This window comes from Mesoplodon bidens (assembly GCF_964165515.1).
Source record: "Mesoplodon bidens genome assembly, chromosome: 2".
NCBI lineage: Eukaryota > Metazoa > Chordata > Mammalia > Artiodactyla > Ziphiidae > Mesoplodon > Mesoplodon bidens.
In genome coordinates, this window is record NC_138177.1 from 14,467,437 (window position 1) to 14,480,136 (window position 12,700).

The 12,700-nt window shown below is 36.4% G+C and overlaps 1 protein-coding gene across 2 annotated transcripts in view; it reads right to left on the bottom strand.

Moving 5' to 3' along the window:
* The window catches only part of USH2A (usherin), a gene marked incomplete at both ends in the record, with an annotated part of 794,746 nt that overhangs the window by 122,570 nt on the left and 659,476 nt on the right, over positions 1-12,700 (bottom strand). For both annotated transcript variants that reach the window (XM_081220997.1, XM_081220996.1), the window contains 2 exons: positions 2,353-2,515; positions 3,937-4,095. In XM_081220997.1, coding sequence (XP_081077123.1) covers positions 2,353-2,515; positions 3,937-4,095 — 322 coding nt within the window. The remainder of the gene's footprint in view (positions 1-2,352; positions 2,516-3,936; positions 4,096-12,700) is intronic.

Here is a 12,700-nt window from a genome sequence, read left to right on the forward strand (position 1 = left end):
CTGATTTTTTTTTTTTGCAGCTATCTAAGAAAAATTTGATATTGTTGTTGTCTAAGCACATTTAAACTTCAGCTGAAATAACTGCCAAGTGATTCATGCCTATGTAGGTGAATATAACGATTGTATCTGGAGCCCCAGCGCACCATTTTCATTTCACTTTAAATAAAAAACAAAATGTATCTATGTCAGTCAGTGCCCTTCTGCTGTACTCAGAGGTATCAAACAGGCTACAATTATGATTGTGAAATGATTGTGTCACATTGGAGGAAGGTTTATTGCTTTTGAGTCTGCTAGGCAGTAACACATTCTGTTTCATATTACTCTTTATATCATTGTTTGGCTGTGACTAGAATAATCAAATGCCATCAAATGCTGTCAAATTCAATTTACAGTATTTTTCATTGAAGTGGGCTTTCTGCATTATATTTCTTGTTTTCCCTCTCTATAGCTGCCATGGAATAGTCACTGTAATCATAAGCATTATTTACAAAACCAACAGAGTGAAGCCTCTTCCTGGTCTATAACAGATACTTTATTTCCCTTTATTCAGAATAGGAATTTGATGTGCTTTTCTCATACAATTAGCATTGAGTAGATGAAAGAAAACTATTCCAAAGATGGGCATTGTAAAGGCTGCACTAATGTGTTTAATGTAAAATGTAAATTCATATTAGCCATTTTTACATGTTCATGTGTATTTGAATCAGAAATGTTATTCTTCAAATTAATGTTTTCTGAGAAGAAAACATTTGGCTTCCTCATTTATGGCAATGTGATTTACAAAACCAGAAATGCAGTAATACTTTCTCCCTTCATAATTTTCCTTACATTCCCATAGCTGAAGATTGGTCTGAATGAAAGGGTTTCAATATCTGAAGTTATAAGAGGAGCCTAAACTAAGTTTCACAATGTGTCCAGGGCATAGGACTAAACAAGGGAAGGCATGAGGCTGCAGGAGAGGCTAACAAAGGATGCTGAAGTGAGATGAGGATCTGATAAAAAAATGTGTTGGGCTTTGTATGCCTGATTTAAATAGATGGCTTTTGGAATGGGGTTTACAGCTGCAAATTTTTTTCTGCCGGTGTCTGTCTTAGAAAGTGTCTTTTCCATCTCAGTGCTATGATCTGAATGATTGTGTTTCCCCCAAATTCATATGTTGCAATCCTAACCTCCAAGGGGATGGTATTAGGAGGTGGGGCCTTTGGGAGGTGATTAGGTCATGAGGGTGGGGCCCTCATGAATGGGATCAGTGCCCTTATAAAAGAGACCCCACATGGCCCCTGCTGCTTCTGCCATGTGAGGACACAGTGAGAAGATGGCCATCTGTGAGCCAGGAAATGGGCCCTCACCATACAGTCAATCAGTCAGCACCTTGATCTTGGACTTCCCAGAATCCAGAACTGTGAGAAATTAATGTTTGTTGTTTATAAACCACACAATTTATGGTATTTTTGTTATAGCAGCCTGAATAGCAAACTCTCAGTTGAGAGGTTCTCTGGCCCCTTCCCTCTGTTTTTGTTTTACTTTCTCCTTTCCTGCTCTCTCTCTTCCTCCCTCTCCCTCCATCTCTCCCTGTCTGTCTCTTTCTCTCTTTCCTCTTTCTCCTCATTATATATTTGAAGAAAACATTAATTTAAAACTATGTCCATGCTGATCAAATGAAAACTGGATCAAGTAGCACAATACCCTTCAAACCAAAATGCCCATGGAACCACCATCTCTCTCTCTCTCTTACTCTCTTTCTTCCCCTCTCATTCTCACTCTCACTCTCCTCACTTTTTCTCCTTCTCTTCCTCTCCCTTCTCTCTTTCCCTCTTTTCTTCCTTTTAGGTGGCTACACTTAATTAACTCTGCATATCATGGTGAAAAGAAGCTGCATTAACACCATCTAGCCAGGTGAGTGGAAACCTCAAAACAGAAGGGGAACTGCAGAGTGAAAAGTGCCATCTTTTAAGGATGAGAAAAAGCCTTTCCAATCTCCACATACTAGGTGGTGGGATATAATTAGAATTTTTGTCCTAGACCTGGTTCTTCCTCTGGAATGAGTATGTCTCTTGGTCAATGAACCTCCAGAGGACAGCTCTACTTTTCCATCAAAGGTAAGCCTTCTTGGGCTATGAGGTCTCATCTTTCAAAGAGGGCTCAAACAAAAATGTTACATGGTAGTTGTGGCTTTTTTCCTTGGATAATGTGTAGAAGTTTCCAATACCAATTTTAGTTTCTAGTAGGTGCTTCAAAACACATGAATTCCCATCAATTCCCTTATGGAAATAGAAAATGTATTTGATTCTACAGTCCTGGAATAGTACACATTCTTAAATAATCAACAATAATAGTAATAGTCAATGTTACCTGTGAATAAAGTAGTTGATGATGACTCCATTTGGTTTTTTAGGTGGCATCCATTTAACCACTATGCAAGCTGATCCCAGTGCCTTAAGAACAGGAGAATTTAGATCCATGGGGGCTCCTTCAGCTGTTCTGACAAATATCCTACTGCTAACTCCACAACCTCCTTGAAAAAAAAGAAAACCAAGACCTTTAATAATTTGTCAAGCAGCGAAAAGAGTTACATGTACACACAGAAGGGTACGAATATCATGACAATTATTTTATCTGAAATTTTGTATACACACAAATTTTGTAAACATACTTTAGACTAGTATTTAAATTTCTTCAGGATTTGAATATTTAAATAAGGAATCATTTTTGGGAAATCCATTAATTAACCACATTTTTATACAGGCATAGACAATAAAGCTTATGCTTGTCTGAGCTGAGGTTTCTCTAATTTACTGCAGTTATTCTAGCCAGAAAGTGAAAATATGTTTCAATTTTGTAACTGTATGTGTGACCTGAACATCATGTATGCTCTTAATAGTATCTTATTTTTGCTAATATTTAAAAATAATGATTATTTCCTCAACACACAAAAGTCAAACAATGAATTTGAAGGATATTGTTTCTTCACAGCATAGCTTTAGGGACATGGAGAGGCAGAAGTTGATTTTTGCATTTAAATCAAGAAAACCTTAATTTAAAGCTATTTCCATGTGGATTAGCTGAAGAGTGGATCAGGGAAAGCAATACTCTTCAAACAAAATGTCTGAGTCTGGTTTGTAGAGACAAGTGGGCAAACTGACTCAATTTCAGAGATGAAGCATAGCAAAATTGCAGACCCCCTAGTCCTAACCAACTCTACGGGAAATAGTATGCATTTGGAAACAGAAGTTCTTAAGGACAGGAGTTTCATGTTGAGTATAAGGTTGATAAATTTCTTTAATCTAAGGTGAAGCAACTTGTTTTGAGTTATACTTCTTCTCTCTTAGCAGTTGGGTGTTATATATTATATAACACCTGGAGGTATACAGGAAGTGAGAGGGGCTCTTCCTTAAGACCACACAGACAGATGACGACTTCATTGACCACTAGCCTAAGCCATGAATCTCAAGGTGACAGGTTAGGTACACGAGACAGGTATCAGGGAAGCACTGTAAAATATGTTGATTCATTTGAGTGTAACTCAACTTCTAAATAATGTCTCCCTTCCTACTCTCCCACTCCTAAATAAAACTGAAATAGAACCAAGGTGAGTACATTTCCTATGAGATTTTTGTAATGCCTATTTTGTTTTATATTACCAATGATTATTGTATGTGCTCTAGGTGTTTTTCTTTTAAAGGGCCTTATAAAACAAGACTTTGCAAAACCACCATTTTCCTATATTTAAATATTCATGATTTAATGTGCAGAAATGCATAATGCTTCACTCAGTGCCAGGCTCTGATTTGTCTGGGTAAACAGTCCAGTACCAATAAGAAATGAAATGTTAGTCTTTGTATTTGAATTGAGAATCTAATCCTTTTTAAGGAATTTTTGTTTAAATAAAATACTTTTAATAAAAAAACCCTGGACGAGTGTCTGAAAGACTTTCACCATTTTGACATGCTTGTATCCTTGTCTCATACTGTGTGGATGGAGCCAAATTTTCCAGAAGGATGGACTGATGATGACCAGCAGAGAAGATCAGAGGTGTTACACTTCCAGCGTTGAGTAAGACACTGTACTCCACAGGTATTTTGGGAGTGAGGATCCCTTTAAAGAGAGAGAGAATAAAAACATGTATGTCTGTTTGGTCAACAAATGTTCCTCTTTTAAGAAAAATGTACGTTTCAAATTTTAAACTTAAATGTATACTAGTGCTTTATATAGCGATTAATAACTGCATGAAACTTACGTTGGAAAACATTAGAATGCCTATTCCAAAAGTAAGAAATGTTTATCACCCATTTTCGAAAACAAATTAAACATAATAATACTATTCAAAGATATACTCTACAGGCAAATAAAAACGAAGGCCTATTTCAAGGCAAATAAATACAAGGCAATTAGAAATGGTCATATATTTTTCCTAGGCTTACTTACTCTTAAAGTACATAAAAAACCCCACCAGTTTTGCTTGTGACAATAATTTTTCTGTAGGCATTGTGTATGCATCTCATCTGACACGGATCCTTGACATAATGGCCCATGAAGTATCCAAATCATAGTCTACCTAGAGAATTCCCAGTGCATTAATTATTGAGTCAGGACAGTCCACTCTGTCAGTGAGACTTATGGACCTAAATGTATATGAAATTTGGGATCAAAAACTGTCATCTTTCACAATGCCTCCTAAAGAAAGAAGGTCCGGTCAGTTTAGCCTCTTCACAATCTATTCATAGAATTAAGTGCCTGTAAGGTTTATTTGGCCATGAACAACATGCACACTTTCTTAAGGAGAGATTATGAGCCTTGAATGAATATATTGGAACTTTAGGCCCACTAAAGTTTCTCATTGATCTGACAACTTCTAACATGTGGGCTTCGTTACTTACCTTTGTAATACTTAAATAAGTTTCTTTGCTACAGAAACAAGGAAATCTACAACACAGGACTAAAGAATGAGGTCTAAAGAATGAAATGTGGTTTTGCTTTTGGTAGCTACAGCTCCAATGTATGAGGGGCAGAAGAGCTAGTAAATACCAGAGGTGCTCAGTATTTTGTGTAGGATGGATGAAAACAAGGAGTCTCTGAAGGAAATACTGATCCTCATCAGAAGGACTCATCAATCATTTCCTTTGGAAAGGTGCTAGATGGTGCTGAATTTGGCAACCCAGGCTGAGAATTTTAATTTTAAATTTACAGCATCCTAATTAAACTGTTGCTTTTGTCCTTACAGCTTAACTTACTGTTATTCTATCATCGATTCCTAAATTCTTCTCTCTGGCTTTATACCTTTCCTCATGTTCCAGATTTGTATTTTGAACAGCCTCCTTCCCAGAGACCTCAATCTTAAAAGGTCCAAAAAAGAATTACACTATTTTCCACTCCCAAACCTGTTATTCTTCTTTGGTTTCCTCTCTCCATTTCCCTACGCTGGAGGCCTTGGAGTAAGACCCTTAGAGTAGACCCTGCCTTCTTCACTCTCAAGCTCAAGTGACAAGTATATTCTATCATTTGTTTCTTCAAGAAGTTTGGGTTTTATATATAATCAGTGAACAATGGATTGAAAACATGTGAGCCAGGAAGTAGGGTTACCAGTTGGAAAGTGGTTGCATGGTTGTAGCAACAACAAAACAAGAACAGCATTTCATTGCATTCCTGTCTTATGCCAGGCAACACACATTATCTCATTTCACATCACTAGAAAGTCAACTTCATACAGCTGGGGACTTTGTTCTTCTCTTGAAGGTAGTTTCAGTGCTTAGATTTTAGTACAGAGCGGTAGCACAAATGTTGATTGAATGAATGAATGAAACCACATGACAATATTGTAAGGTAAATATCACTACCATTTTTTAAAATGAGAAAACCAAGGGCCAGAGGAGAAACCTGTTGCAGATATCACACAGATTAATTGGGGTGGCCAGACTTGAACTCAGGCCCATCTGATAGTAAAGCTTATCTCTCTATATTTATGCTGTCTCTTGATAATAAAGACTTGGATTAGGACAACCGGGGGAAAAAGTGAAAGGATAATTTTGAGAGAACATGCATAGACAGGCAGAACAGGTCTTGGAGACTGATTAGATACAGCGAAAACAGTGATGGAGGAATTAGAATTACCACTGATGGAACGAAATTATAGGTAAATACTTAAAGTTCTGAAGAGCAGGTTTCCCAAACCAGGATACACACACCCTGGACATTTGTGGACTTTTGTCCAAGTATTTTTGGAGAAAAGGACAAACATGTCCCTCTTTCCCAAAATCAATTTGACTTGTAAAATTTGTGAAATACACAACTCCCCTGCCCAAGCTAGGGAAAACCAGCAGAATCCTGCTATCCCTTGTTCACAAAAATTGGGTGTGGATTTTTCTCCCTAAAAAGCACAAGACTAGAAATTTTTATGTGTAGTGAGTGATGGGAACTTTCTCTACTCAGTTTTTTTTAACTCTATCGTCACTTCAGAGTGAACTGTACACCAGCCGAAAAAGTTTATGCAGACATAACCACTGTGTTGAACAAGTACAGATACTATTCGTGGTGCAGTCCAAACACAATTTAATTTTTGTCACTTACTATTGCTTTAAAATGAATTTATTATGTGTAATCTTCCTCAGACATGGGATGAAGAGTTGTCTAGGACCATGATGCTTCCGCTCAGTCTCAGGTAATAGACAATTCTATGTTATTTTTTTCAGATATCACAACAAAGATTAATATCTAGAAAATTTAAGTAAATTCATTTTCTCTTTAATGGTATAGTGAGTACATGTAATGAGCTCATTTAGAAGATATTCTTCAAGGCTTAATTCTCAATTGCAAGACAAAACTGGGAATGTTTTTACTGCTCCCAACAAGACTGCTATAATTACGAAGTTTGAGAGTTGTATGAAGGGGGTTGATTACAGGGAGCGTTGGAGACTCTGAATTTATTAATAGGTGAGGAAAACTTAAGTACTGTATTAGAGGTAAAATAAAGAGCAATATAATCAGGTCCCCCCCCCCACTAAAGACGTTCTTTGGGGAGAATTGCTCGAGGTAGTAAAAGAGATTGAAGAGTGAATCAGTACCCTCTTGGTTTGCAATTTGACCTTTCACAGCAGGAAGATATGTTTATGGGAATATCCATCCAGAGTATCTTGGCATGTCACAGCATCCCACCTCAGATTTGGGGCATTTCTCCTTATCGTTACCCTGACATAGTCTATAAAGCAGTGGGAATAAAAGGTTGCTGTTTGTACACACATATATATGATGAAATGAAGAGAGGAAGAATTGCCTGGACATTGGGGTCGGCTTTCTTCAGACTGACTTAATATCCTGAAATACAACCGCATATCATGCTTTAACTAAAGAGATTAATAGAAAACGCACCCCTGAATGATAAATTATACAATACATTATTTGGGGGATGGAGACAAACACATTGGAATTCAATGCCAAATTTGCATGAATTTTTAAGATAAAAAGCAAGACCTTAAAAAAATTGCAAGGTTATGGTGATTGCTTCAGGTTTTTTCCAAACCTCCTGGGATTGCATGTTCATTCTGTCTTCTCTGATCTTAGGGTAGAACTTGTAGGAAAGTTTGACAAACACACATTTGAAAAATATGCCATGAGTCTTGAACTAGATAAACCACAGAATGGAGTCAGATCAAATCCCTCTTCTACCTTCATTTGTCCCTGGTAAATTACCCACCCTCTATGGATGCCAGTCTCTTCACCTGTAAAATGATGACACTAATAGCCACATCTTAAAGTGCTGAAAGGATTAAATTAAAAAATGTATGTAAAGCATTTTAGTTCATTACTGCAAATAGAAAGTACTGAAAAAATGACAGACATCTCTACAAAAGGAAATGGAACGAAATGCAAAAAAAAACCCCAAAACCCAGTTATGACACTGTTTTCATGTGCCTTCTAACACTTCTGAACCCATCTTTATATAAAGCTGCTATTCTAATTACAATTACAGCAATGCTGCATTGAATCAAGTAAATATCTTTATAACTATCTTGTTACCTAGTTTTATTTTTTACGTATACTTGGATGTGGTCAACCTGTCTTCCTGTAACGATATCCTAGTCTTCATTCTCAGCAGTAATTTAGAGTGGTCTTCCCTTTGATTTGTCTGAGGTTGCACCTCATTATATGTCTTTAGTCTGTACCTACTGGTCTGCTTCCAGTAACTTCTCTGCTTAAAAGGACAGGACTCCTAGGAGGTCAGGGAACAAAACTGTACTTCCACCACATTTCAAATATAGACATAATCTTGATCATGGCTGGTCAAAGCGTGAACCCAGAAAAGGTAATTTTCCACATCTTGGTTAATAAATGTCCTTATACACACCTATGAGGTGTTGAAACAGGAAACGCTCCTTGAAGCTGTGAACATGTCAAGCACTGACATGCATTTATTTAGGAAGAGGGCCCCCTCCACTGTCATAATTTATAGGACAGTGACATGAAAGCCTCCTGTGTTCCTGCAAACCCTAGACCATCTGCAATGAGTCTGAAACGACCTAGCCCCCTGGTATTCTGATGACTAAATGAAATGAAATGGGCATATTTGTTAAAGTCAGCTGGCAAGACACACGACTTGGTTAGTTCCTGAGTTCATAAATTTATGTCAGAGCCAGAGGAGCAGTGGAAACTCATGTGAACCAATTTACCCGAAGTGCAAATGGCAGTTTTGTTATTTGGTGTCAAAGTTACCAGTTGCACGATGACAAGCTGCCATAACACATTTTCCTGTTCACTAAAGAACAAGGATTTCGTTGGTTAATATTCCTTGCGAGGCTCCTTTTCATAATTTACAACAACTAGATGCTGATAGGTTATTTAACATTTATGAAGTTAAGATGTAATCAGAAAAACCCTGATTATCTTTACAAATAAAAAGGTTAAATTATTCAACTTTTTTTTTCCTCTGTGGCTTCATTTCACAGCAGGTGAATACTTTACAATGGGACAAGTCAATCAAATAAAGCTTTTCTAAAATCTTTTTTTAGGAGCTGGAACAAGAACAATTCTAAGAGGAAAACTATTAATTCGGTTTGATAGCCACGTTTGCTTCAAACCACGGGCTATGCTTCACATAATGCTTTTAACAAATTAGCCCAATGTCTCCTTTTTAGAGACAGGGGTATCTTGGTTATGTCCTTTGGGGGCCATGGAAGTGAAACCAGACCCTCTTGAACACACATGCATACCAATTGTATGGAAATTTTACGTAGTTTGTATAATAGTTATCATTTTATGTCTCTTCTACCCAACTAGATGGTAGAGTTCTTGACAAAAGGGACGATGTCTCATTCATTCTTCTTTTTAACTCTCAAAATGTCGCATCGTGCCTCACTCCTGAGAGGGGCCCAGTAAACATTTTCACGTTTGTTAAAATGAATAGATGAATCAATCCACTCAAATGTAAATGAATTACATCCTATGAAATTTTAAGCTGCAAACAAAATGATCCTACTGGGTTACTGTATGAACTGCCCTTGAACTACTTTGTCCTCATTTATGTTTGCTGTATCTATGGCAATTTTTTTTTTTAAGTTTTGAACTGGATCATAGTATAATGCAGAAAAAAATCATTTGCTTTATGTACTATTTAGTGAAAAAATATAGTACAGTGGATTTGCTCATAGAATTTGGAGTCAGATTCATTGTGGGTTGGCTCTGACACCTATGTGATGAATCACCTAGAGAAAAAAGCTTTTAACATCGAAATTGACTTTTCCCATTAGCAACACAGGGAGAACATTGGATGTACTACACGTTGTTATGAACATTAAATAGATATGTGTTAATCTCTTGGAAAATGCCTAGCACATATTAGAACACAATAAGGTGAGATAAATTTATTAAACACCCAAAGCAAAGGCAAAAAAAGCAAAAATACACAGATGGGACTACATCAAACTAAAGAGCTTCTGCACAGCAAATAATGAATAGAATCAATAGAATGAAAAGACCACGTATGGAATGGGAGAAAATATTTGCAAACCACATATCTGATGAAGGATTAAATATCCAAAGTATACAAGGAACCCCTGCAACGCAATAGCAAACAAAACAAAACAAAACAAAACATCCAATTGATAAATGGACAAAGGACCTAAAAATACATTTTTCCAAGGAAGACATACAAACGACCAACAGGTATATGAAAAGGTGCTCACTATCAATAATCATCAGGTAAATGCAAATCAAAACCACAGTGAGATATCATTTCACACCTGTTAGGATCCCTATTACCAAAAAGACAAGAGATAAATGCTGATGACAATGTGGAGAAAAAAGAACCCTTGTATATCACTGTTGGGAATGTAAACTGGTACAGGCATTATGGAAAACAGTACAGAGGTTCCTCAAAAAATTAAAAGTAGAACTACTATATGATCCATCAATTCTACTTCTGGGTATGTATCCAAAGGAAATGAAATCATTATCTCAAAAAGATAGCTGCACGCCTATGTTCACTGCAGCATTATTCACAATAGTCAAGGATTAGAAACAACTAATGTCCTAAATGTCCATTAGTGGATGACTGGATAAAGAAAATGTGATATATATACAATGGACTATTGTTCAACCTTAAAAAAGATGGAAATCCTGCCATTTGCTACAACATGGATGAACCTAGAGGGCACTGTGTTAAGTGAAACAGACAGAGAAAGACAAATACCTAATGGTATCACTTATATATGGAATCATTAAAAAAAAAGTTGAACTCATAGAAACAGTAAATGCTGGTTGTCAGGGGCTGAGAGAATGGGGGAAATAGGGAGAGGTTGGTGAAAGGGTGCAAACCTTCAGTTATAAGATGAATAAGGTCTGAGGATCTATTGTATAACACGGTGACTATAGTAAAGAAAAGAAAAAAGAGGAAATATATGAGATGATGAATGTGTTAATTAAATCAATGGTGGGAATCCCTTCACAATATATACGTGTATCAAATGATCACGTTATACACTTTAAAAATATCACCATTTTATTTGTCAATTATACCCCAGTAAAAGTGAAAAGATAAGTGAAGTAATGTAATATGCAAAATAAACTACAAATCACTGAAATGAGTTTTACATTTTCTTCTGAAACTCACCACTACTTGTCACTTGGCTATTACCCTTATAAGAAACCCGAAACAATTACCAAATGTTGAATCATCCCAATTAATGCAACATGAATTCTTTAAAAAGCTTAATGCCAATTTTGACTTTAAATGGATAGTATCTGATGTAATACACTGCAGTTGATGAGTTCACTGAACACCAAGATGCTTAATGTCTACCCGCAGGCCATATTGTGGCTAGCTACCCTTTAATCAAAACTTGATTAATAAAAATCATTTATATTCCTAAGCAATATTAATTTAAATGATTTCTCAGTAGAAGAATTGTTGCCAATTCTTTTCTTTAATGGAATAAGAGATAAATGTGACAGGAAAAGCACCATTATTTCAATATTATGCATTAAGCCTAAATAACTCACCATCTTTAGTGAGAAAAAGCAGGTGTTGAATCCAAAGATATTGCTAATTAGAAGATGATTAAGGGCTAGGATAGATCAAAACAGAGTCATCACCTTGATAAATTAGAAAGTCCCATTATTACCTTCAGAGTTTAAATAATTTTGAATGTTTGGATTCTGAAATGGCATGGATGCCTATCTCCATTCTTAACCTGAGTAAACCATTTATGTCCCATGAAGTATTTTCTTTTTCATTTTTCTATAAGTTTTCAACCACTAAGGTAACATACATCCTTTTTTCTCTTTAAAGTGAATGTGTAAATTCTGACCCAAGGTTCAGAGCTTGTAGAAGATGAGAAGAAATGTTTAGGAATAAACTAATCTGGTTTACGTTGTCTGTAGATTCAAATAAGAACAGCCGGCATATACCCAGTGCCCACTGAATGTGGGCTTCTATAGGAAATCAAGCGTTTGAATAATTTTAAACAGCAGAAAATCCAAAATTTATTTATATTTGCCTGAATGATAAATTTTAGAAGCTTACTCAACACTTTGTTTCTTTAATACTTTAGCAAACGTTTTATAAGGACATGTTGTTTGTGTATCATCTGATTTGAAAGTACAAATGATGTACAGAAGAGCGGAAATCTTGCGGTTTTTTTTGAGTTCGGAGGGTTTTGATAATCTTACCGCTAACGTTTGTCAAGTAATAATGAGAGAGAGTAAACCAGGATTTACTTGGGAGGTAAAAGAATGTCTACAAAGGGCTTAAAATAGTCTTTGAATAATCTCTCTGTAGTTATTTGAGAAATGACTCTTTTCCTTTCCCACCTAATTAAAATCTTCCTGGACCTGGACTCTAGTTTTGCTAAGTCATGTCTATTCTTTCTGCACTTCTGGATGGGTCAGTAAAGGCTTCTGGTTACTAGTTCCCTCACGCCTCAGGAGATAACTATTGCCAGGTAGATATTTTCCCTTCAGGGGCTTGTCATTTTTCCACCATTAATTCTTCTGGTCTTGACTTGCCCCACACAAAAAATTTTCTCCCCAAATCTTTTGGTTTTCCCCAACACCTAGCTCTGCTTCTTGGCCCTCTCGGCTACTATTTGAAAAAACCATGTTGCTCTATCGTAAATCTAAAAGACTTTGGGCAATAAATGGAAAGTAAGATTTGGATTTAAGAGTTAAGCCAGACACTTCCGGGTAAGATGGCGGAAGAGTAAGACGCGGAGAT